Source organism: Pimephales promelas, chromosome 21, assembly GCF_988280905.1.
Source record: "Pimephales promelas chromosome 21, fPimPro1.hap1.1, whole genome shotgun sequence".
Lineage (NCBI taxonomy): Eukaryota > Metazoa > Chordata > Actinopteri > Cypriniformes > Leuciscidae > Pimephales > Pimephales promelas.
Genome location: NC_142789.1, coordinates 30,147,383 through 30,169,092, shown reverse-complemented (window position 1 = coordinate 30,169,092; position 21,710 = coordinate 30,147,383). Strand labels below are relative to the sequence as shown.

At 38.6% G+C, this 21,710-nt stretch overlaps 2 protein-coding genes across 4 annotated transcripts; both read right to left on the bottom strand.

The window, feature by feature from the left end:
• Nucleotides 1-3,347: 3,347 nt before the first annotated feature.
• pycr1b (pyrroline-5-carboxylate reductase 1b) lies at nucleotides 3,348-9,291 on the bottom strand. Its single transcript, XM_039673583.2, has 8 exons — nucleotides 9,144-9,291; nucleotides 8,591-8,673; nucleotides 7,708-7,778; nucleotides 7,138-7,317; nucleotides 6,679-6,900; nucleotides 6,028-6,120; nucleotides 5,215-5,378; nucleotides 3,348-4,137 (listed from the first exon to the last, which is right to left on the bottom strand). The coding sequence occupies exons 2-8, from the start codon at nucleotides 8,655-8,657 to the stop codon at nucleotides 3,978-3,980; spliced, it is 957 nt and encodes a 318-aa protein (XP_039529517.1). The 5' UTR covers nucleotides 8,658-8,673; nucleotides 9,144-9,291; the 3' UTR covers nucleotides 3,348-3,977.
• A 6,232-nt stretch (nucleotides 9,292-15,523) lies between these two features.
• On the bottom strand, nucleotides 15,524-20,503 carry LOC120480435 (myeloid-associated differentiation marker-like protein 2). Of its 3 annotated transcripts, none has more exons than XM_089125161.1 (3): nucleotides 19,242-20,503; nucleotides 18,164-18,277; nucleotides 15,524-18,093 (listed from the first exon to the last, which is right to left on the bottom strand). In XM_089125161.1, exon 3 carries the CDS (start codon nucleotides 17,177-17,179, stop codon nucleotides 16,247-16,249), a length of 933 nt encoding a protein of 310 aa, XP_088981287.1. In that variant the 5' UTR covers nucleotides 17,180-18,093; nucleotides 18,164-18,277; nucleotides 19,242-20,503; the 3' UTR covers nucleotides 15,524-16,246. The 3 variants fall into 3 exon arrangements, with proteins under 3 accessions (XP_088981287.1, XP_088981288.1, XP_039529518.2); XM_089125162.1 differs by having other exon boundaries at nucleotides 15,524-18,089; XM_039673584.2 differs by lacking the exon at nucleotides 19,242-20,503 and having other exon boundaries at nucleotides 18,164-18,644.
• Between the last annotated feature and the right edge of the window lie 1,207 nt (nucleotides 20,504-21,710).

Here is a 21,710-nt window from a genome sequence, read left to right as displayed (position 1 = left end):
GTTTAAATTATAATTTTATGTAGCCGATATGACAGATAGCACTTGACTATTTTTTTACTTTTTTGAAGTGATACTAATTTTTCAAGCAATTCAAAAGCATCAATGTTGAACAGAGCGCATCGGAAGTGTCTCAGCTGAAGCAAATAATACATTATTAATCAAGCTTTAATATTTTGGCCAAATTTTATTATCGGGCCGATAATGATTACATTAAAATTTTACATATATCTGCCGATACTATTATAATGTTACGCAAAATGAAAGCTTTTATCGTAGTGATCACAAAACTTAACATCTACAGCTGTTTAATCATTGGTAGGATATGACATATTTAAATGGTGTACAAGCATTTCAGTCAAATACAATTTATGCAATATGTCAAACTTTGAACCCACGCGTGGATAAACCCAGCAGTTTAAAAGCAGACCGATTCCAAGGGAAAACCACAGATTTGGCAACCCTGGTGTCCGTTACATCAGATTATGAAATCACTGTTTTACGCACCAAAAAAAAAGTTGCAGATATTCATCGTGATAATTTTGCATGAGGAGCAGACCATGATGCCATTCTATTATTATTCCATTCTATTCAATATTTGACTAATATTTAATAAAAATATGTTTTAAGAAAGTTCTGATAAAAATCAAATCTAACATAAAAGTTTGTAACTATATGTGTGTGTGTATATATATATATATATATACACACACGTGTGTGTGTGCAGTATATATATATATATATATATATATATATATATATATACACATATACACACACGTATGCAAACGCACACACACTGTAAATATATATATATATATATATATATATTACGGATGCACGATATATCGGCCGCTATAATGTTATCGGTATCAGAATTTGACCGAAATATTAAAGCCGATAAATAATGTATTATTTCCTTCAGCTGAGACACTTCAGATGAGCACTGTTCAACATAATGGATTTGAATTGCTTGAAATATGATTGGAATCACTTCAAAACAGGAAAATATCGGCTACATAAAAAAATTATAACTTGAACATTATAATGGTCTGTTTGGAATGTGGATTTTAATGATGAGACTTTTTTTTTTAATCAGGCTCTCAAAAAGGATGTAAAAATTTGGATTTAGATTCATCGGCCAATATATCGGTTATAGGCTTTCAAATATAAAGAATTATCGGTATCGGCCAAAATGTTAATATCGGTGCATCTATGAACATTTTGGCCGATACCGATAATTCTTAATATTTATATTTATATTTCTTTATATATATATATATACACTCTCTCTCTCTATATATATATATATATATATATATATATATATATACACACACTCTATATATATATATGAAGAGTTCAGATGCAAAAGCCTCTAAGTGCCATTTCAAATTTTCTTCTAAAATGACCATTTTTATCAAGCTTGTATATTTAAGTTCAGTAATTTCACATAAATGGCAATGATAATTACCTATTAATTGTTATTTAAGTGAAATTACTGAACTTAAATATACAAGCTTGATAAAAATCATCATTAAAGAAGAAAATTTCAAATGGCACTTAGAGGCTTTTGCATCTGAACTCTTCATATATATATATATATATATATATATATATATACACTCTATATGTATGTTAGATGCGATTAATCGTGATTAATAAATTTGCCAGCAGTAATATTAAGTTATGAACTTTTTCTGAATGTTCTCTTAACATCTGTCCATTTTATCATTTTGCAAACATTATGGGAACGTTACTTTTGATTGCACTTTGAGAGAACCTCCCCGGAACGCTCTGAGATCATTCCCTGTTAGTTGGGACAGCCGACACACACGAGAATAAATTAAGATTTGTTTTTCAACATTTAGATGAACTCTCCTTTTTATGCATGAGAAGAAAAATAATCCCAAGTAGTTCAAAATCAGGCAAAAGCTCTTTTGAAGAAACATGTTTGGCGAGACGAGCAACTGAAGAATGGTGGAAATGACTGATTGTGTTTGTGGAACATCATCAGAAAAATGATGAACAGTGTGTGAAGCGCTCCTGCGTGTTTCCAGAGGAATAACAGGAGCGTAAGATTCGTTTGACTTATCAGCGTTCGAGAGCGCAGGGCCAGCCGAGGAACGACCTCTGCAATAAAAGGAGGATTATCGAACTCTTTAGCGCCTCCTCGACTTCCAATCAGAGACACAAATAAACAGCGGCCCTCAGAACACACACAACACAAGAGCAGCGTCCTTAATCACACACCGAACGCTGGAACTAATCCCGCCGCCGACGTAAAGGCATAATAGCACTCACTTCAAGAGGTTCAGCAGCAGAAATTAACTCTTGCTCTGAAACTTTCCGAAAATGAAAACGCTTGTGTTGTAATTTAAGGAAGTGTATCGGGAATCGGCTCGGGTCAGACTTGAACAGAATGTGCGTTAAGAGCCAGCTTTCATGAGGACGTCGACTCGTGTGATTTGATCAAACATATTACAATGCAGAAAAACACAATCATGGAGCGCTTTATAACAAATGCCATTATAGCTGAGCACGAGGAACGTAAAGCTTTCCTTATTCAGTCTTTAATAATGCACAAAAAACATTTAAACGTTTTTTAAATGTTACATCTCGTTTTAGAATGTTCACACAATGTAACGTTCTATGATGTTTGCAGAACGATACAATGGAATGTTCATAATAATTGTTACATGATGAACATATAAATGTTCTGGTGGCTCTGCTCCTGTTTTCCTCTGTTCTGGGGTCTCGCCAGCGTGAACTTTGACCTGCAGGTCAGAGCGGATCAGAAGTAAAACAGGCGTGTCTTCACACACTCGTCTACGTGCAGCTGAGCGGAGGAACATCTACAACATTCTGCTCTAGAAATAGCCGAGCCTCCAGCGGAGACTGGAAACGTTCCCAAACACACACTCACACTCTTACACACACACTCACTCATTCTCTCAGACAGACTCACACACGCACTCACTCTCGCACTATCACTGTCACACACTCACTTTCGCACACACACATTCACTCTTACACACCCACTCAGACAGACACACACACACTCACTCACTATCACTCTCACACACACACAGTCTCACTCAGACAGACACACACTCACTTTCACACAAACACACACACACACTTATTCTCTCAGACAGACTCACACACTCACTCTCGCACTATCACTCTAACACAGACTCTCGCACACACACACATTCACTCTCACACACTCACTCTCACACACACACACACACACACACACACACACTCAGACACACACACACACACTCACAGTATCACTCTCACACACACACACACACTCTCACTCACTCAGACACACACACACTCACACAGTATCACTCTCTCTCACTCACACACACACACACACTCTCACTCACTCAGACACACACACACTCACAGTATCACTCTCACACACACACACACACTCTCACTCACTCTTAAGTCACCAGTGGCGACTACTGGATCATCTCGCACAGAGTTCCCGAAGGCGATTCTTATTTAAATGTAAGCAATATTTATTGCATCAGAAACACACAACGGACAGACGGAAAGACGTTTCACGCACGACAGTCGCTTATAAAACACTTTGGCTGTTTGACATCCATTATTTTCGCCAACGTTTCAAAATGAACAAAGAAATAAAATAGTACTTGGGCATCGAGATCTGCAATAAATCCCCATGAAGTGTTCAAGAAAGAGGTAACAAAGTCAGTCTGTGACATCACTTCCTGTTAACAGATCTGAAGGTTTGTGTGCAAATGATGGTAAAGTGACTTGATATAAAACCTGTTTTACTTCCTTTAGAAATAGAGCAAAAAAAATACTCTGTAATGACATGTACTAGTGTGACATCATGATGCGCTTCAGCTTCAGTCTGAGTGAGTGTGTGTGTGTGTGTGAGTGTGTGTGGACGGATGCCATTATCTTGTATCGTCCCGTGAGAGATGAGTCCGCCATGTTCAGTTCTTCTTTCCGCTCCGGCTGTTGAACAGGTTCACTCTGCTCTTGGTTCCCACAGACGTGGACGAGACGCCCGGCTGTTGCAGGACTTTATCCAGCGTCGTCTTCTTGATGGCGGCCGGCGAGATCTTCTCCTGATCCGCCAGAAACTGCAGCTCTCTGACAGCAGGAACATCTCATTAATATTCATGTTGTTTTCAGGCTCTACTAGAACTTGAATGTTGATTATTTTCCTCATATTCTCCATAGAGTGCCGAAGTGATGATGTCACTTTGTAGGACAACTGGGAAGTTAGCGGCGCATGGGTTCCCTAGCATTTCCCCCATAGACTTTTGGAAAATAGCAAAAAATAAGATGTGTGTTCAACAAAGAGTTGAGACCCTTAATATTATAAATAAATAATATTTATTTATTTATTTACTGTATTTTATTTTTATTATGATGATTTTTTTTTATTCTAAACTGTTTTAATTATTCTGATTACTTTGGATTATTTTAATTTCTTCTATGTAAAGCACTTTGAATTGCCACGGTGTATGAAATGTGCTATATAAATAAACTTGCCTTGCCTACACGTTTTGTCAAAAAAAGCCTTTATAAAGTTAAAAAAAAAAACACAAGCAGGTTATAACTGGTGTGTTTTATGTCATAGATCAAAAGGTGAAAATATCTAGAGGGTTTGTTCACCACAGACCTTATTTCAAGCGATTTAGCAAAAACCCGTTCAAAAATCACACAGACTTTAGAGCAAGGGAACCGTAGTGCTAAAATGCTAACTCACTTCCGCGTCCTCTCTTCCCAGTCTGTCGATAACGCTCTGTTTACTTCCTGTATCTATGAAGCCCCTCCTTCTGAAAAGCACACTGTGCTCAGATTGGTCGGCTGGAGCAGTGTGTTGTGATTGGTCGAGCGCTTCGAGTGTGTTTGGGAAATGTCCCGCCCTTTCCATAACCGTCAGTTTCAACCAGACTAAAAAACTATGGACGTAGTGAGCGTGAAGTCACCAGTAGTGTTTTTGAAGCCCAATGTGGGCGGAGCCGGCCGTCGCCATATTGGCAGCGTGTCGCTCCTGGATAAATGAAAATGTGCTTAGCTGAGGTGACGTGATGCTAACATAAGCAGACAACCAGCTAGTAGTGACATCAGTGACAATCCACCTGTCACTCAAGTGGCCACGCCCTTAATTATGCAGACGAATCGGGCTGGTACTAATACGGAGCGTGTGTAAGCTCTCACCGGGTTCGGATGCAGGACGCCTCCACGGCGTTGATGAGGAGACTCCGGAAGCCTCCGCTCTCCAGGAAGTGCAGTGCGTGGATGGTGGCGCCCCCTGGTGAGCACACGTTATCCTTCAGCTGCCCCGGGTGCTGCTCCGAGTCCAGCAGCATTTTAGCAGCACCCTGTAAATTAGTCAACATTATTCAAAATTCAACCCAGAATTTGGGGGCAAATTAATTTGATTAAATTTCGTTTTTTGTTAAAATATTTGATTAGGTACATTGTTGTTAAAATGTATAAGTTTCATGATTGCACTTCATTAGACATGATTTTTAATTAGTAGAATTTAGTTTAACATTTAAAACACAATCCAGAGAAGAAATAAATTCAGGATTTTTTTTTTTTACTGATTTCATTGAGGTTAAAATTTAATTAATGGTTGTTAAATTGAATTTCTTTTTGATTACTAGAATTATAATTAATATTTAAAACAGAATCTAGAAAAAAACTGAATTTGGTTTAAAAAAAAAAAATCATAAGGCCCTAAAATTTTACTTTATTACTTTTTTTATTAGAATTTAGATAAAAAAGAACTAAAAATATAACTGATTCCATAGGGCCCTAAAATTTTTGTGTTTGTTATAATTGTATAAATTGTTGTTAAGTTGTATTGCTTTTTGATTACTGGAATTTAATTTAACATTTAAAACATAATACAAAAAAATAAATAAAAATAATCAATAAAAAAAAGGGGGGGGGGTCAAAAGGTCATCAAGTAAAATAGGCCTTGGTTGTGTGTATATCTTGCTCAGGTCATGTGACGGGACGTACCAGTAAAGCTTGTGCTCCCAGTCGCACCGCCAGTCTCCGTGGCAACCCCATCTTCACCCCCCCGTCGGCCAGAGCGTCCAGAGCTGTGAACGCCTGAGAGCACACACACACACACACACACACACACACAAATCTGATAAAACAGCATTTGAATGAGTGAGTGAGTGAATGAGAGAGTCAGTGAGAGAGTGAGTCAATGTGTGAATCAGTGAGTGTGTCAGTGAGTGAGTGAGTGAGTCAGTGAGTGAGTGAGTGAGTGAGTGAGTGAGTGAGTGAATGAGTGAATGAGAGAATCAGTGAGAGAGTGAATCAGTGTGTGAGTGAGTATCTCACATAAGCAGTGAGTGAGTGAGTCAGTGAGTGAGTCTGAGAGTCAGTGAATGAGTGAGTGAGTGAGTGAGTGAGTGAATGAATGAGTGTGTCAGTGAGTCTGAGAGTCAGTGAGTGAGTGAGTGAGTGAATGAATGAGTGTCAGTGAGTCTGAGAGTCAGTGAGTGAGTGAGTGAGTGAGTGAATGAATGAGTGTGTCAGTGAGTCTGAGAGTCAGTGAGTGAGTGAGTGAGTGAGTCAGTCAGTCAGTGAGTGAGTGAGTGAATGAGAGAATCAGTGAGAGAGTGAATCAGTGTGTGAGTGAGTGAGTGAGTATCTCACATAAGCAGGTCCGCTCCCGCTGAGGCCGGTCACCGCGTCGATCAGATCCTCCTCCACTTCGGTGCAGAACCCGACGCTCCCCATGAGCGTCTCCAGGAGCTTCCCGTCTTCCAGATCCGCGTGAGTCCCGGTGGCGTAAACCGTCGCTCCCTCGCGCACCACCACCGGCGTGTTCGTCATGCAGCGCATCACTTTAGGAGCCGCGCGATACTGGAGCAGCTTCTGCACACACACACGTCCACACGCACACACAGCTCAATCACCATCTTATGTACCTGGACAGGGAATTATTGCTATTATTAATAGAGTTATTATTACAGTAAGCGCTCAGTTGTTAACAGTAGTTTACATCAACTAACAATGAGCATTACAGCGTTTATGAGCTGCATGCTTTTAGAGTGAGTGAGTGAGTGAATGAGTGAGTGAGTGAGAGAGAGAGAGAGTGTGTGTGTGTGGCACCTTCTCGATGGAGCTGATAGTGACTCCAGCTGCACAGGAGACGATCAGGTGTCGGTCCTCGATATCCGGGCCGATCTCGTCCAGAACGAACGGGATGATGTGCGGCTTCACCGCCAGGAACAGGACGTCACTCTGGTGCGCCGCTTCCTTGTTGCTCGTCGTCAAACTGACGCCCATTTTCTGAGGAACATCAGAGAAAACGTTAAAGCGACCAACTCTTATTCTTTATAGAATATTGCAGTGTTTCTTCTGAATGATTTATCAGTGCACATCATTATTGTTTTAAATGCATGTTTCTGGTAATCTTGCATTAGAATAACAGCGGCAGGAGTGTGTGTGTTTATTGTAAATGATCTACAGGTGCACATCATCATTATTGTTTTAATAATGTTAAATCAGAATCAGTTCCATCCAATCAACTCCCCACAGACACATAAAGCCCCGCCCACATGTTCTCGTTCCTGAAGCGTTTCACCCGATATACGACACAACAGAGGAGAGAAGATGAGCGCAACTTCAGTTTCATGTCGACTTTACACTCTAAACACCCCAGAGATGATGTTCACTCACCCGTAGGCCGGAGACCGTGGGCAGATCTGTGTCCGGAGAACTCGCTGTGATTCGGTTTGCAGCAATGACTCCTGAAACACAAACAAAAGTAGTTAAATTGATTGGTTGACTGATTTATTTATTTATGTTGTTTTATGGCCTTGACAGTATGTGTGCATTTATTGTATGTGAACATTGGTATTGTCTGTGTAATGTTTTGTTAGCTTTGTCTTGTCTGGGGGACTACGGATGAAAAATCCGGTACAATACATGAAATGGTAATTTTATGTTAAAAATTGTGCATGGTCCCTTCATAAAAAAATAAAGAAAGAAAGATACTGGTTATTGCATGTAAAATAATAAAAAATAAAAATAAATAATAAAAGTTGTATTTGAGTTTAAAAAAAAAAACATTTCATTATTTGAACAACATGTCAAAATCGTAAAGAATTCAGTCTTATATTAAAGACTCCTCCAGTTATTTTTGATTATGTAAAATGTAAAACTATTAAAAACCCTTTTAAATGAAGTAAAATAAAATTTCAGATTAAAGCCTAACCCTAATGAAAATCACAAATGTTGCCTTTGCAACTAACTGAAAGTTATTTATATTCCTGTACATTTCTACTGCTGTATTATATTGCGTTGTTTACATTTCTGTTTCTTATATTATATTTCTACTGTGTAATTCATATGTAAGTCTGCACTATCATGTCGTGTGTTCTGCACTGGACGCTCCGGTCACCATGACAAATTACTTGTGTGTGTGTGTGTGTGTGTGTGTAAACATACTTGCCAATGAAGCTCATTCTGATTCTGATATATAGATAGATACATGTGTAAACAACTGGACCAGTCGAGAGACTAAAGTTTATTAGTGTGTGTGTGTGTGTGTGTGTGTTACCCGCGGCTGTGAAGCCCTTGACCAGGGCATGTGCCAGCTGACCCGCTCCAATAAAGCCCACACTCATCCTGATGATCACACACCTGCACACACACACACACACACACACACACACACACACACATCAGATCAGTTATACATCTGTCACACACTTTTATCTAAAGCAACCTGCACTGCATTCAAAACAATCACTGTAGATGACAGCTATAGATGAGCTATAATATTCAGACGCTGTAGGACAATTATTATAATACATTACAGAAAAACACTGTAAAATAACAGTCATTTCATTTCAATCACAGATATTTTAATTATAGTAGCAAGGATTAGACAGTGGTTCATTGCAACATCAGACCAATTTTTATAATTGTCAAATTAGAGAACTAAAGTATTAATGTTGTCATTCACCACAGCATAAAACATATATAGGCTATATATACTATGATGTTATCAGTGCATATTCTAATTATTCCTTATCCTGCAGCCTGACACATCATCATTATTATGATTCTATATATATTTCATCATCTCAAGAAATTGAAGATTGTCTCACCTCCACCGTTATTCACCGTGAAATGAAGATTCTGGTCTAGTTTATTAAGCGGTGAGTGAAAACACTGACTGATGTCAACGTGGCGCCATTCCCTCCATGTGCAGCGGCACCGCGCTCTGACTGACACGCGCGGGAACCAATGAGAGACGAGAGGCTTTCGCGTCAGACCAATCAGCTCTCGGGATGAGATGTGGGCGGGGTTTGTAACTGTACGCTCTTATTGCATCAGTTCCTGTAGAATAAACGCTGAATGTAGATCAGTGTGTTTACAGACACACTTCACATTACTCTTCATACTTACATATGTGCTAAATACACTGTACAAAACACGGTTTGGATTTTGCAGGCTGTTTTGTTAGCCTATGTCAAATTAAATTAATTTTTTGAATTTAAGACATTATATCCCAATTTAAAAAAAAAAAGTTTTAGAGTCGTGTGATCATATCAGTTTTACTAATATGTAAATCCTCTTCTCAGAGTTTCCTAATGGAAAGAGTTTTTGAGTTTTATGATACAAAACAACTTCAAAAAAATCCACTGGAACCAGGTTTTATTTTTGTACTAAAACGTAAACTATTAAAAACATGTTTGTTAAAATATTAAATATTATATGGAAAACTTAAACTGAAATTTAAAAATTTGACTTGGCAATAACCTGAAATAATTTTGAGCTGAAGCACTTAAAACTGGAAATAAATAAAAACTAAAACTGAACTAACACATAAATTAAACCTATAAAAAACAACAACAAATCAAAACAACTAACACAATTCTAAAAATTAAACTGAAATACAAATTAAATTTAAAAAGCTAGGCTAATTGAAATTATGAATGAAAACTATATGAATAATACTAAAAATAGTGCAGCAATTAATCTCAATTAAACGATTTGAAAGCACTAAAAATAACTCTAAATTAATTTTATATGTAGGCTATACATTTGAGCAACAAAACAGGATTCTTGTTTTAATTGCATTAAAATTAGGACTAAATTATGTTTGGAATTCCATGAGCATTCCTTTCGGATTCTTTGACACTCCGGTTACATGTGAACGTCAAAGTCCTATTTCTGTCAGACGCATCCTCATCAGAATCCTCCGTCGGCTTAAGATGGATTATCAAGAATGTTTGTCTTCAGATACTTGAAATTCCCTCTTTCTCATGAATTATATATCAAAGGAATTCAGGGTTTTGTTCCCACTAAAGCACATATGCTAACCCTGTCAAGCCTGATGAAACAATAGTCAGAAAGAAATTGAAGAGTTTAATGAACCTTTAGAGAAAATAAGACAAAAGTTTGCAAATGTGTTTTGCATACATCAGGTTTTTATGGCTCATATGAAAAAAACAGTTCAATTTTATTCAGAGGCTGATAACACTGTATTTATATATGGACAAAAATTGTTGCAATTCTGATGCTTGTACTAATGTAAATCAACGAGACCTTCACTGTAAAAAAACGGTAAACTACTGTAGCTGTGGTTGGCAGCATCATACTCTAAAAATCTGGTGTGTTACTGTTTTTGAAATTAACTATAAATACCGTTTTGTCAGATAAATCTATAACTGTATTAGATGTATCTGACAAAACTGTATTTAGCTGTTAATTTCACAACGTATTTTTGCTGGCAACCATAGCTATGAGAGTTTAACGTTTTTTTACAGTAGCCTAGCCATAAAATGCATAAATATCAAAATCTGCTAATAATGTTTTAAGATGATATTTAAATTCTTAGTTTTATGATCTGTATTTTAAAACATAATGCAATGCAATACAATGATGATTGAGAGATGAACAAATAAACCTTTCTTTAGGTTTATTTGCCTGATGATCAAAATTTGATTTTTTTAAATGATCACTGGATAATCACGTAAACCTGATGAAATATTACTAACAATATCAATGTATGAAATCACATAGCCTATGGCTTCATAAATCCACTGCATTGACCAATCAGACGACACCTAGGCCTATATCACATATTTTGGTCTTTATGTTATAATAATCATAACCTGTTTGTGTAGTGAGCAGCTGAGAGAGGAATGTGTATAGTGTTCGTGTCTGTGTGCTAAATATACTGTCGACAGCTGCTGTCTCACTCATGATAGCAGCGAGACAGGCTTTCATTGCACACTTTTACTGTCTGTCTGCCCGTGACGTCACAGAAACACGCTTGTGTTTCTTCCCGACAGAAAGTTCGAGCCAAACTTCGCCCGTCTGCCTCTTTAAGTGAGTTAATTAAAGTCCCGCGGCGTCGGGCACGATATTCCTCTCTGTGCCCGCCGGAGCGTACCGACACTCATTGGCTTTCTCCCTCAAATCCCCTCAGATTTATTAAAAATACCCAAATACATGAATCAGTTCTGTCTGAAAAGGAATCCAGGCGGAGCGGGCACGACGATTTCTGTCACCGTGATTAGACGGAGGAACGGATGCCAAATCCACAGATTGACGGTTTTTCTTAAGGGGCTCATTTGGAGAAAACCAGAGAGAGAGACAGAGACAGAGAAAGAGAGAGCGCGAGAGAGAGAGAGGCGCGCACACGAGGAGTTCGGTCGACTTTTGTATTCAGCTCGTGTCGCGCGCTCTGACTGGAATTACCGCGCGTCACCGGATTAAACGCTTCTACACAAAAGACGCGTCAGGAGCGATAAAGCCGTGAAGCTCTTGACATTCAGAGCAGCCCGTATAGGTGATGTGAGGGTCCTATGTGTGTGTGTGTGTGTGTGTGTGTGTGTGTGTCAGGAGGTGAGGGTCTCTCTGATGTCGGTCGCACGAATAGGCTGACGTTACTAATTAATCCGGTATACCGTATGGGCCGGTTATTAAAAATCCTCCCGCATTCGTCAACACCTCTAATTCATTAAAAGATGAGTGCTTAATGACTTTTTAATTAGGGTAGTATTGATTCATTCTGCTTGACTGTGGCATGTCAAAATATGCATGCGGCAATCATCACAGCAAAGCTCATGGTGCATTTACGAAAATCATTTTGAGTTTAAGTCGCAATGAAACGGAAGTAGCAAAAAATCTTTTCTTCTGCCTAGCAATCTGTAAACCTGGAACATTTAAAAGGAACATTTCCATGATGTTTGCTAAATTATCAAATGGAATGTTTCGTCAATTTATCCTGAACACAAAAATATATTTAGTACAAACGTTCAGAGAACATTTATTATTAAAGTCCCATTGTAGTCAAAATTGTTATCCCTTAAAACCCATCATTAATTACCAAAATGACATATTTAGCTAATAATTTTTTTCCTTGAAAATAAATAAATCTTCATGTCTGTGGTTCTATGAATATGCAAATGAGCCCCACCTCCACTCACTCACTCACTAAACTGGTTGACGATCACACGTTGATCTGATTGGTTACAAGGTCGTTTGTGACGTCAGAAACACCAGCGATTTCAAAGCGTGTTTTTCGAGTTTTAAGGTGAAAATACTCAGCAATGCTGTCAACTTATGAATTTATAAATGATTTGTCTTAAAGCACATTTAAAACACCACACAGACACTTTTAACAACATTAAAAACTTGACTTTCACCACAGGGGGACTTTTAAAGTATTCATTGACAGCTCTCCTGTGTGAACATGATCGTTTTTGTAAATAATATGAACATGCATTTAAAAAAACAGATTCAGTATTCTTCAAAATGAATAAAAACGTGAAATGTGAAATGCAAACTCGCAACTATGTTAAATTACACAAATATTTTATGCTTTTAATCTCACTTTAGTAAGTGATGCCTTTGATGATCCAATTCAACCATATCCTAATAAGCAATAATTGTGTTTATTACACCACACTTTTATGTTTTATTGATACTAAACGCATATAAACATCGTTTACGATAATATTAGCACAACATTCTCCTAACCTTAATTTTTACTCACGATATAACGTTCTTTAAAGGTAATATCCCAATATAAGGTTAATAATACTCAGCAAATATCAGTAACATCATAAGGACTTTCTTTCTGGTCACATAAGCAGGATCCTCCATTCATTTAGTGTGCTTATTAAGCCCCGCCCCCCAAGCTCACGCTCATCTGCATACACTGAGAGCCACGCCCACATCTCATCAACTGTCTCACTCACTCACTCAACAGTTTTATTTTTCCATAACCCGGATGCACGTCACAATACAGAAGAGCCGTCGCTATTGCCGTTGCATCACGACTTTAATCATCAGCACAGGTTTTAATGCATGCGTGGTGATACAGGTGTGTGGATATGATCAGCTGACACTGACAGGACTGTTGGCTTCATCTCGGCACAGCACAGGCCTACACTGATCTCGCATGACAGGAAGGTTCTTTGTGCAGTAAAGCGCAGCAGCCTGCAGACGCATCATCTGATTGACAGCTGTCACTCCTGATCTCACTCAAGCACTGATGAAGACGCACCGACCATAACCAGATCTAATGCTGGTCAGAGGAAGAGGAGGAGGAAACCCCAGCGGCATCTGGCTACACTGATTCTGTAGACACATGAGAGGCCCTGAGTGCACACACACACACACACACACACACACACACAATTTCAGTCAGAACACACACCCCTGCTGTACAGAGTAATCAGCACCGCATCTGAAAGACCAGCAGACGTCAACGTGAAGTCCTCATGATGATAGAAACACACTGATATCTGGACCATCATCTGAGCCGCACACACACACACACACACGGCACGGGCCGCACCATCTGTCTGTAACGGCCTCGCCGAGAACAAACTGAGAGAGAGAGAGAGAGAGAGAGAGCGCAGAGCCAAGCAGAAAAATCAACGACAGCCTTAAAAAAATGAGTGTGATTATCTACATCACAGAGTCAGCAGTCTGTGTGTGTGTGTGTGTGTGTGTGTTATCAGTGAGCAGCTTTAGAAGGGGATGTTCTTCAGGACGACCACACACACTTAGACACTCAGACACACAAATTCACACTCACTCACACACACACACACAGAGACACAAACACACACACACTCACTCACACACACACACACACACACACACACGCAGTCTCTGCCTTTATCAGGACTCAGGAGAAACACATCCAACTCATATCTCATCCCAAAATTAAAAGAAAGAAATAAGAAATTACATTTTGCCTGGAAGAAAATGAAACATATTTTAGGATCTTTCTAGGCTTTTTGGTGAAATGACAATTACCTACATTTTTCTGCAATGAATTATTAGGGATTCTCATTAGATTCTGTTTACTAAAAGCAATGACAGTTGGATGAGAATTTGGGGGGAAATGTGTTAAATTACATGAAAATAATATTCCTATCATCAGCATAGGCTAATGTAATCTTAATCTCAGTACTGCACTAAAATGATATATTATCAAAACTGTGAAGTATTTATACATCGCACTATAATAGTGCTGTGCTTTAAACTATTACAGTATTATCTGCAGTGTAATCCATTAAAAATATTAGAATCACAAATTGAGAACATAGATAAAAAATATTTAAAACAAAGATAAAAATAAGATATAAAAAAATCTAATGTAACAAAATTAAAACCATAAAATATAAAATCTACATATATGACAAATTAATAATTAAAAAAATATCAATGACCCTAAAAGAGGCATTTGTTTTATTTATGCAAAATAAATGTTTGCTTTTGATTTTGTGGTGAAAATGAGACGATGAGCCGATCGTGACGTAATATACCGATGCGAAACAAAAACAAAACCGTCAAGGAACGTCATGTTTTATTCTAAATTTGTGGTCTTCTTCTGTCTTGCAAAACCATTTTAAATCAACTTTGCATATGGTATTTTCATATAAGTTAATATATTAATAATAATAAAAAAAACTGCAATATTCCCTTTAAACACAGTAAACGGAGCAGGTAAAGATCTGTCCCGCTGACAGAGAGAGAGAGAGAGAGAGTCTGCAGATGCTGATTTGCTGAGTTTGCCGCTCGGTGTCTCAGTCCTGCAGGAGATCTGGATCTGCTGACGGGAGAAACTCATCACACACACACACACACACACACATTCACACCGGAGCCTAAACCACCGGCATCACGGGACTCAATCATGCTGGGGACGATTCGAGTGTTACCGTGATAAAGGCATGAGTTCATCCATGCATAAAAACAGTACAATGGAGGAAATGTTGCATTATGGGAAATCATCCAGTCTCATTTGCTCTGATTTCAGCGTTAATCTGCTGAACGGGTGAAACATGGGAAGTGTTCATATCTGTGACCTGCTCAGAGGAGGAGAGGAATCGTGTCTTTGTGGAGTTTTTTGACTGTCCAAATCAAAAATGTGAGAAAATGTGACAAGATCCAGCCAGACACTGTTTGTGGATTCAGCATCACGAAACGAGAAAGAAACAAGTACTGGATTACAATAGACGTCAAACTTAAGTCAGATTTATTTCTATAGCGCTTAAAACAACATAGACTGTTTCAAAGCAGCTTCACAGTAAATAACAGGAAAATAACAGAATTGATACAAACTTCAAATACGAGAGTATGAAACGAGTTACAGAAGACAAAAGTGACTCAGTTCAGTTCAATATTGACCACGCTTACATAATGCATCTGTTTCGTAAACATCTTGATGGCACTGCAGTTCCTCCACTGGCCACTAGAGGCGCTGCAGAAGAGACTCACTCCCATAGACCCGCATGTTAAAATGCCCAACTTTACAGCAGAATAAACATGTTCACAGTCTGGTGCAAAAACTGGTTTTGGTCTATATCGCTAATTTTGTCCTTCATGACGACTGTGAGGGGGGTGAATATTTTTATAACTCATCCATTTAAATTATATTAAGTCTTAAAGTTCTGCATAATTAAGGAGTGACAGGTGGATTGCCGCTGATGTCACTGCTAACGTTTGTCTGCTAGTGTTAGCATCACGTCACCTCAGCTAATCCGCCTCGCTGCACATTTTTCGTTTATCCGGAAGTGACGCGCGACCAAGAGGGTGACGGCTGGCTCCGCCCACTTTGGGCTTCAAAAATGTTTTTCAGAAACACTACGGGTGACGTCATGCATATTTCTTTACAGTTTATGGGTTAGACGCCATATTGAACTTATTACATAATGTAAGGGACAGTATCCCGGTTTCATCAACGCATGTTCTCGCTAGACTCGAGACGCTGCGCCACCGACCGGTTCCTCTGCGAATACACGAGGTCCGCGATGTAAAGCGAGAGGTTGATGAAGCACAACACGGCGACGGCGAGCTTCACGTCCCACGAGCATTTCCCGCTCGGGCAGCCCTGCGGTCGTAGCGGAGCGCCGTACTTCCGGTCGAAGCTAAACACGGGCCAGATCACAGCAGCGCTAAAGTATAGCAACACCGCTACGAACGTGTAGACGACCACAACCCGCTCGAACGGCAGTCGGACCGCCGCGGTCCGACCCGAGACCGTCAGCGCCACCAGCAGCACCGACACGGCGAAACACACGCCGAACACCGACACACAGTAAACCGTCGCCACGTGGCGTGAGAAATCACTCCCATTAGCTAGCATCACAAAAATCACGCATGCTACGAAGATTTGCACCACTTTCAGGATGCCGGATGGAGTCGCCATGTAGCCGACGGCACGACCCGGTTTAGCACGCGACAGAAAAACCTCAGTCCCGTACGCGACGCACGCCGCCCACGAGCACACGGTCACCGCGATACGGTAGTTTCGTATGTCGCAGTTGTTGAAAGGACAGTCGTTCGCACGCACGAAGTACACGGGATACATGACAGACGCAGTTAGCGTTAGCAACACGGCTAGAGACGCGAACGTCACGGTCAGATTCTCCCACGACACAGGGAGACACGCGTGAAGGCGGGTCACGTCCAGCACGAACACACACGCTGTGATGGAGAAGCACGACGTCCAAACCGCCATACAGAACGTCCCGTAGGTGGCGCTATAACCGGCGGCGTGGATCACCAGAGAGACGACGGCGCAGCACAACGTTAGCTGACACACACGCGCGGCACCGATCGGGGAAAACACGCCCGCACCGTTTAAATAATGTCCAGCGGAGGCGCTCATGTCGTGACGTTTGGTTACACTAGAGCTCAGAGGTCAAACGGCTCACCAAGACAGCCTCTATTTAATCAGAAATACAAATATTAATATTGCTATTTAAACTGTTTTCTATTGGGATATATTTGAAAGTGTCATTTATTCCAGCTCCGTTAAATTTTCTTATTATCAATGTTAAAAACAGTGGTGCTGCTTCATATGTAAATCAAAATCAAACTTACTAAAAATATATTTAATTCTAAAAAATGTAAATTTCAAATAATTTCTAACTGAAGACAAACACTAAAAATTAATAATCATAAAATATAAATATATAAAAAACACTTAAAAATGTATTAAATCATAAACATGTAAATGAAAACAAATAAAACTTAAAATAAATCATAAAAATGTCAAATGAAATTAAAATAATTTTAAAATGAAATACAGTAAAATGTATAATCATAAAAAATATATATAAAAACTATATGAAAATAAGCACTTTTTAAATTATAAACATGTAAAACAAAAACGAAATTAGGTAAAAATAAAATAAATAAATGTTAAAAATGAAAAGTGTGGAATTCGTGATACTTTTTTGAACAGAAAGTTCAAAAGAACAGCATTTATTTGAAATAATCTTTTGTAACAATGTAACATGTGTCCTTGCTGAATAAAAGAATTCAAAACTCTTACTGACCCCAATCTTTTGAGCAGTAGTCTATAGTATAGCGTTCTATGATGGCATGTATGTGCAGATCAACAGGTCCAGGAAGGCTCGCGTCCGTCAGGTTCTGTGGATCTGCTCATCTCAGCTGAAGTGATTCGGGCTGACGAGTCCTGTTGGGTTTCCAGTTCCACAGAAGCAGATTCCTGGCAGTTCTTCTCCTCGGGGTGCATGAAGTATTTCCGACTCTGTTTTGGAGCGCGTGACTCACTATCTGTCAAAAAACAAAACCGTCAAAATAGCCAGAGACTCACAGAGATCATTACCATCAGATCCATTATTACCTCCCAGATCCAGCAGAACCGGTTCCGAGAGAAGACCCGATCTGTGTCCACTTTCTCCAGACTGAGGGTGTTTCTGTTCCTCGAGGAGGGTGAGGCTGGAATGTGCAGAAGCACCTGTGAAGGAATCGCAGTTATTCTATATATAAACACATTTAGACACACACACACACAGAGAGAGTCACTCGGGGTTTCCAAGCATGCATTTTGAGAATGAAGGGTTAAATATCCAGGATTACTGACTATCGAGTTGCACGGAGCGTTTGTCGTGGTTCTGAGAGGGATCCAAAACTGTGAAACAACAAATAAAGGAGATACTCTGAACGCCTGCGTTTTTGTCCATGAACTTCAAATATCATTTTGAATGCATTAAAAATCACTTTTTTATTGCCGATCTGCGAAGAGCTTGTAACAAAACTTAAATTACTCCTTCTGTCGTCTGATGTTTAGATATGTGAAGGACTTGAGTCGTTTTTGCCGAGAAATATCTCTACCGTTCTAAGAAGAAACTAACGAATGCTTATACAATGTTCAGGATAATAAGCTGAACTAATAAGCTAATGTGTGTGTCATGGATTCACTCAAACAGTCTCAAATATACTTTATAATCATATATCATAACAGTGTTATTATAATGAGGTCATCTGTGGACATGATGATGCTGTAAACACACACATCACTCTTTCTGAACTTCTGCTTTCTCATTTCTGTGTTTATTCTGTTATTGAGAGGAATATCAGCACTTACATATTCATCTAAACGTCGCTCTCAGCAGTGGTTCATGTTCGTTAACAGTATATATCGCTACTAATACTATTTACAACTTCTAAGTAAAGAACTAAATGATCTTCACTGTGAGTATATTGTGTCTTGAATGTGTGTTACTGTTCACGAGCGCGAGCAATAAGAGCTGCAGTTCCACCCGAGGGCCACCAGTGTCGCTATAACACGGGTCTCTGAACTCTGCATATTCCTGAGCATTTAATGCATTAAAGTTCCCATTTTATGTTTTCTGAGTTGCCCTTATAATGTCAGTGTGTTTTTAGATTTATTTTAGAGAAATAAAAGGCATTTTCCTAACCTGATTTTAGCCTCTGACTTGAACGCTCTGTTTGAAGGGGCGTGTCTCTGTGGGATTCAATGTAACCGCCCTCTGCTGTGATTGGCTGTGAGTCTTCAGTGTAACCAACGGGATAATCTATGATTCATGCAAAATCATTATTATAAAGTCATATACACACATTGTAATTTGACAAAATAAAGCATTAATATGAGAGAGACAATGACAGGTAAACTTTAGCTTCGGTTGAAGTTGACTTGCTTTTATATTTTTATTAAAATATATTTTATCGGACATTCTTTTAACAATCCCGCTGCAACTGTGACAGCTATAACAGCTGTAAAATTTACGACAACAAAAACACTGATCATCACACCAGAAACAAATATACTGGAAAGTTAAAATTGGAAACATATTAAAACTCACTTTCCGTTTATATCATGATGTTCGGGCAAGCATTTAATCCACCTTCTCAACAGCGACTGATAGTTTTTTTTTTAGCGTTTTATTTTTGAATTATTATGTATATTTTTTTTTAAAAAAAACAAATAATTATTCTAAAAGTTTTTACATCAATTGCAGTTTTGGTTATTTTAGTACAAGTTATACTAAATAAAAATGAGGAGCTAAAGTTTCTAGGCAAGATCAAATAGGTACGTTTATTACATTTAATATGAATTAATTTTCAATTAATGTTTACTTCATTTCAAGTAAGCGTTTTTAGTTGTAGTTAACGATAGTTACTTCACACTGGCAGTTGAAATCAGCTCCGATGCGGCTGCGAAACGACCGGAAGTCATTCATTTCCTATGGAGATTCGCAGACCGCATGCGAATGGGTCCGAAACGGGTCCGACCGAGTGCGGTGCGAAGAAAATCGTGTCCGTTGGTCATCCGGATGCGTTCAAAAATTTGAACTCTTGCGAAAAGCTACGGACGGTTCCTATCCGACAATTCCAGCGGAAGTTGAGCGTTGCTATGGTACTGATAAACAAACCTGAATTATTAACTTTTAATAAAATAAATATTAATTTTATAACGATAATTTGTGATGTCATTTTTTATTTTCATGACTTTCTAACGTTTATAAGGGCAGTTAATACAATTAAATTGAAGGTAGACATTGAACTATTGACCACTATATCACATTTTTTAGCCGACCTGACATGTCAACGTCCTGAGCAACTTTCCTCACGCAGCATAACCCTCATCAGAGAGATCATACAGAACTGACAGAATCAAACTTTAATCTCTCCGCCATTTTTGTTCTACCCGCATCCGACGCTTTTCAGGTCCTGGTAACAGTTTGAATCCTGTATAAAGATATATTTGACATCAGCGCCCCCTGCTGTTCACTAACTGTACTATCGTCTGGGGTCCGGTGACATGTTTGACAGATGCCTCATCTTTAATGGTCATAGTTATAATAATTCATTTAACTAATATTATAACAGGATAGTGGTCATTGGTGTATATATATATATATATATATATATATATATATATATAATTTTTTTATTTTTTTCTTCCTCTTGGTGTGTTTTTAAGTAAGTTGGCCAATGAGACAGACACCATACTGTCCAACTCAAAGGTATTTTTATGGAATTTTTTACTGAAATTCTGTTTACTTTCAAATGCTCAATTCAGGGGGTCGACAACTTTAGGCACACAAGTTATTTTCACAGATATCTGTCCAGTTTACTCATGGCTCTTAGCCTTTAAAACGTTTGTATGTATATCCGCAATACTTTATCAGGGTGTAAAGATATCATTAGAGTTTTTAAAGTTATGGCTATGCTCTTGTTACCAGATGAGATATCAATCATTTGACCCTGTGATTCTTCAGGACAAGATCTTGATGCCATCCACACTCAGTCCCTGACGGAAGGTGATTTTCACAATAGCTGCTACTATCACAAACCAAGAGACCGAACACAACAGGCCTTCATCCATATAAACTCACCCATATAGGATAGGTTCCGAAATCCGGTATTAAACATTGAACGGGCCCTGGGGCCAAATTAAGGTGGACCGCAGTATCGCTCAGATGTTATCGGTTCAGCTGACGGTACTGAAGAAATTACACTCACTATTGTAGACATTTGCAAATGTTCTGTGAGGATTAGGAGGGGTGTTTTAAACAGTCTTCATACAACATGTGTTTTTCAGGCTGGTTGTTTGTCATTTTGTAAGAGTAGGGAGAGGTTGTACCTCAGTAAAGACTTATTTTACATTCGATAATTCAATTTCCGTACCTGAGAAATTAGATTTTCCTAAAAAAAACATCATGCACTACTTATTCCAATTGTATTTTTCTTCTTTTGAATTTATCTATGCTTGAAATTTCTTTATAATTTACAATGCAGATTCACTCCTCTAAATAAAAAATCTCTTGAAATTTGTTTTTATATCGCAATATATATGAAGAGTTCAGATCCAAAAGCCTCTAAATGCCATTTGAAATTTTCTTCTTTAATGATGATTTTTATCA

Excerpts from the sequence above, each read along its gene's own strand:
- pycr1b (XM_039673583.2), bottom strand. The coding sequence starts at position 8,657 with ATGAGTGTGGGCTTTATTGGAGCGGGTCAGCTGGCACATGCCCTGGTC. Across the intron at positions 6,901-7,137 it reads CTATCAGCTCCATCGAGAAG|AAGCTGCTCCAGTATCGCGC; the intron begins GTGCCACACACA and ends GTGTGTGTGCAG. Across the intron at positions 5,379-6,027 it reads TGGGAGCACAAGCTTTACTG|GGTGCTGCTAAAATGCTGCT; the intron begins GTACGTCCCGTC and ends ACTAATTTACAG.
- LOC120480435 (XM_089125161.1), bottom strand. The coding sequence starts at position 17,179 with ATGAGCGCCTCCGCTGGACATTATTTAAACGGTGCGGGCGTGTTTTCC.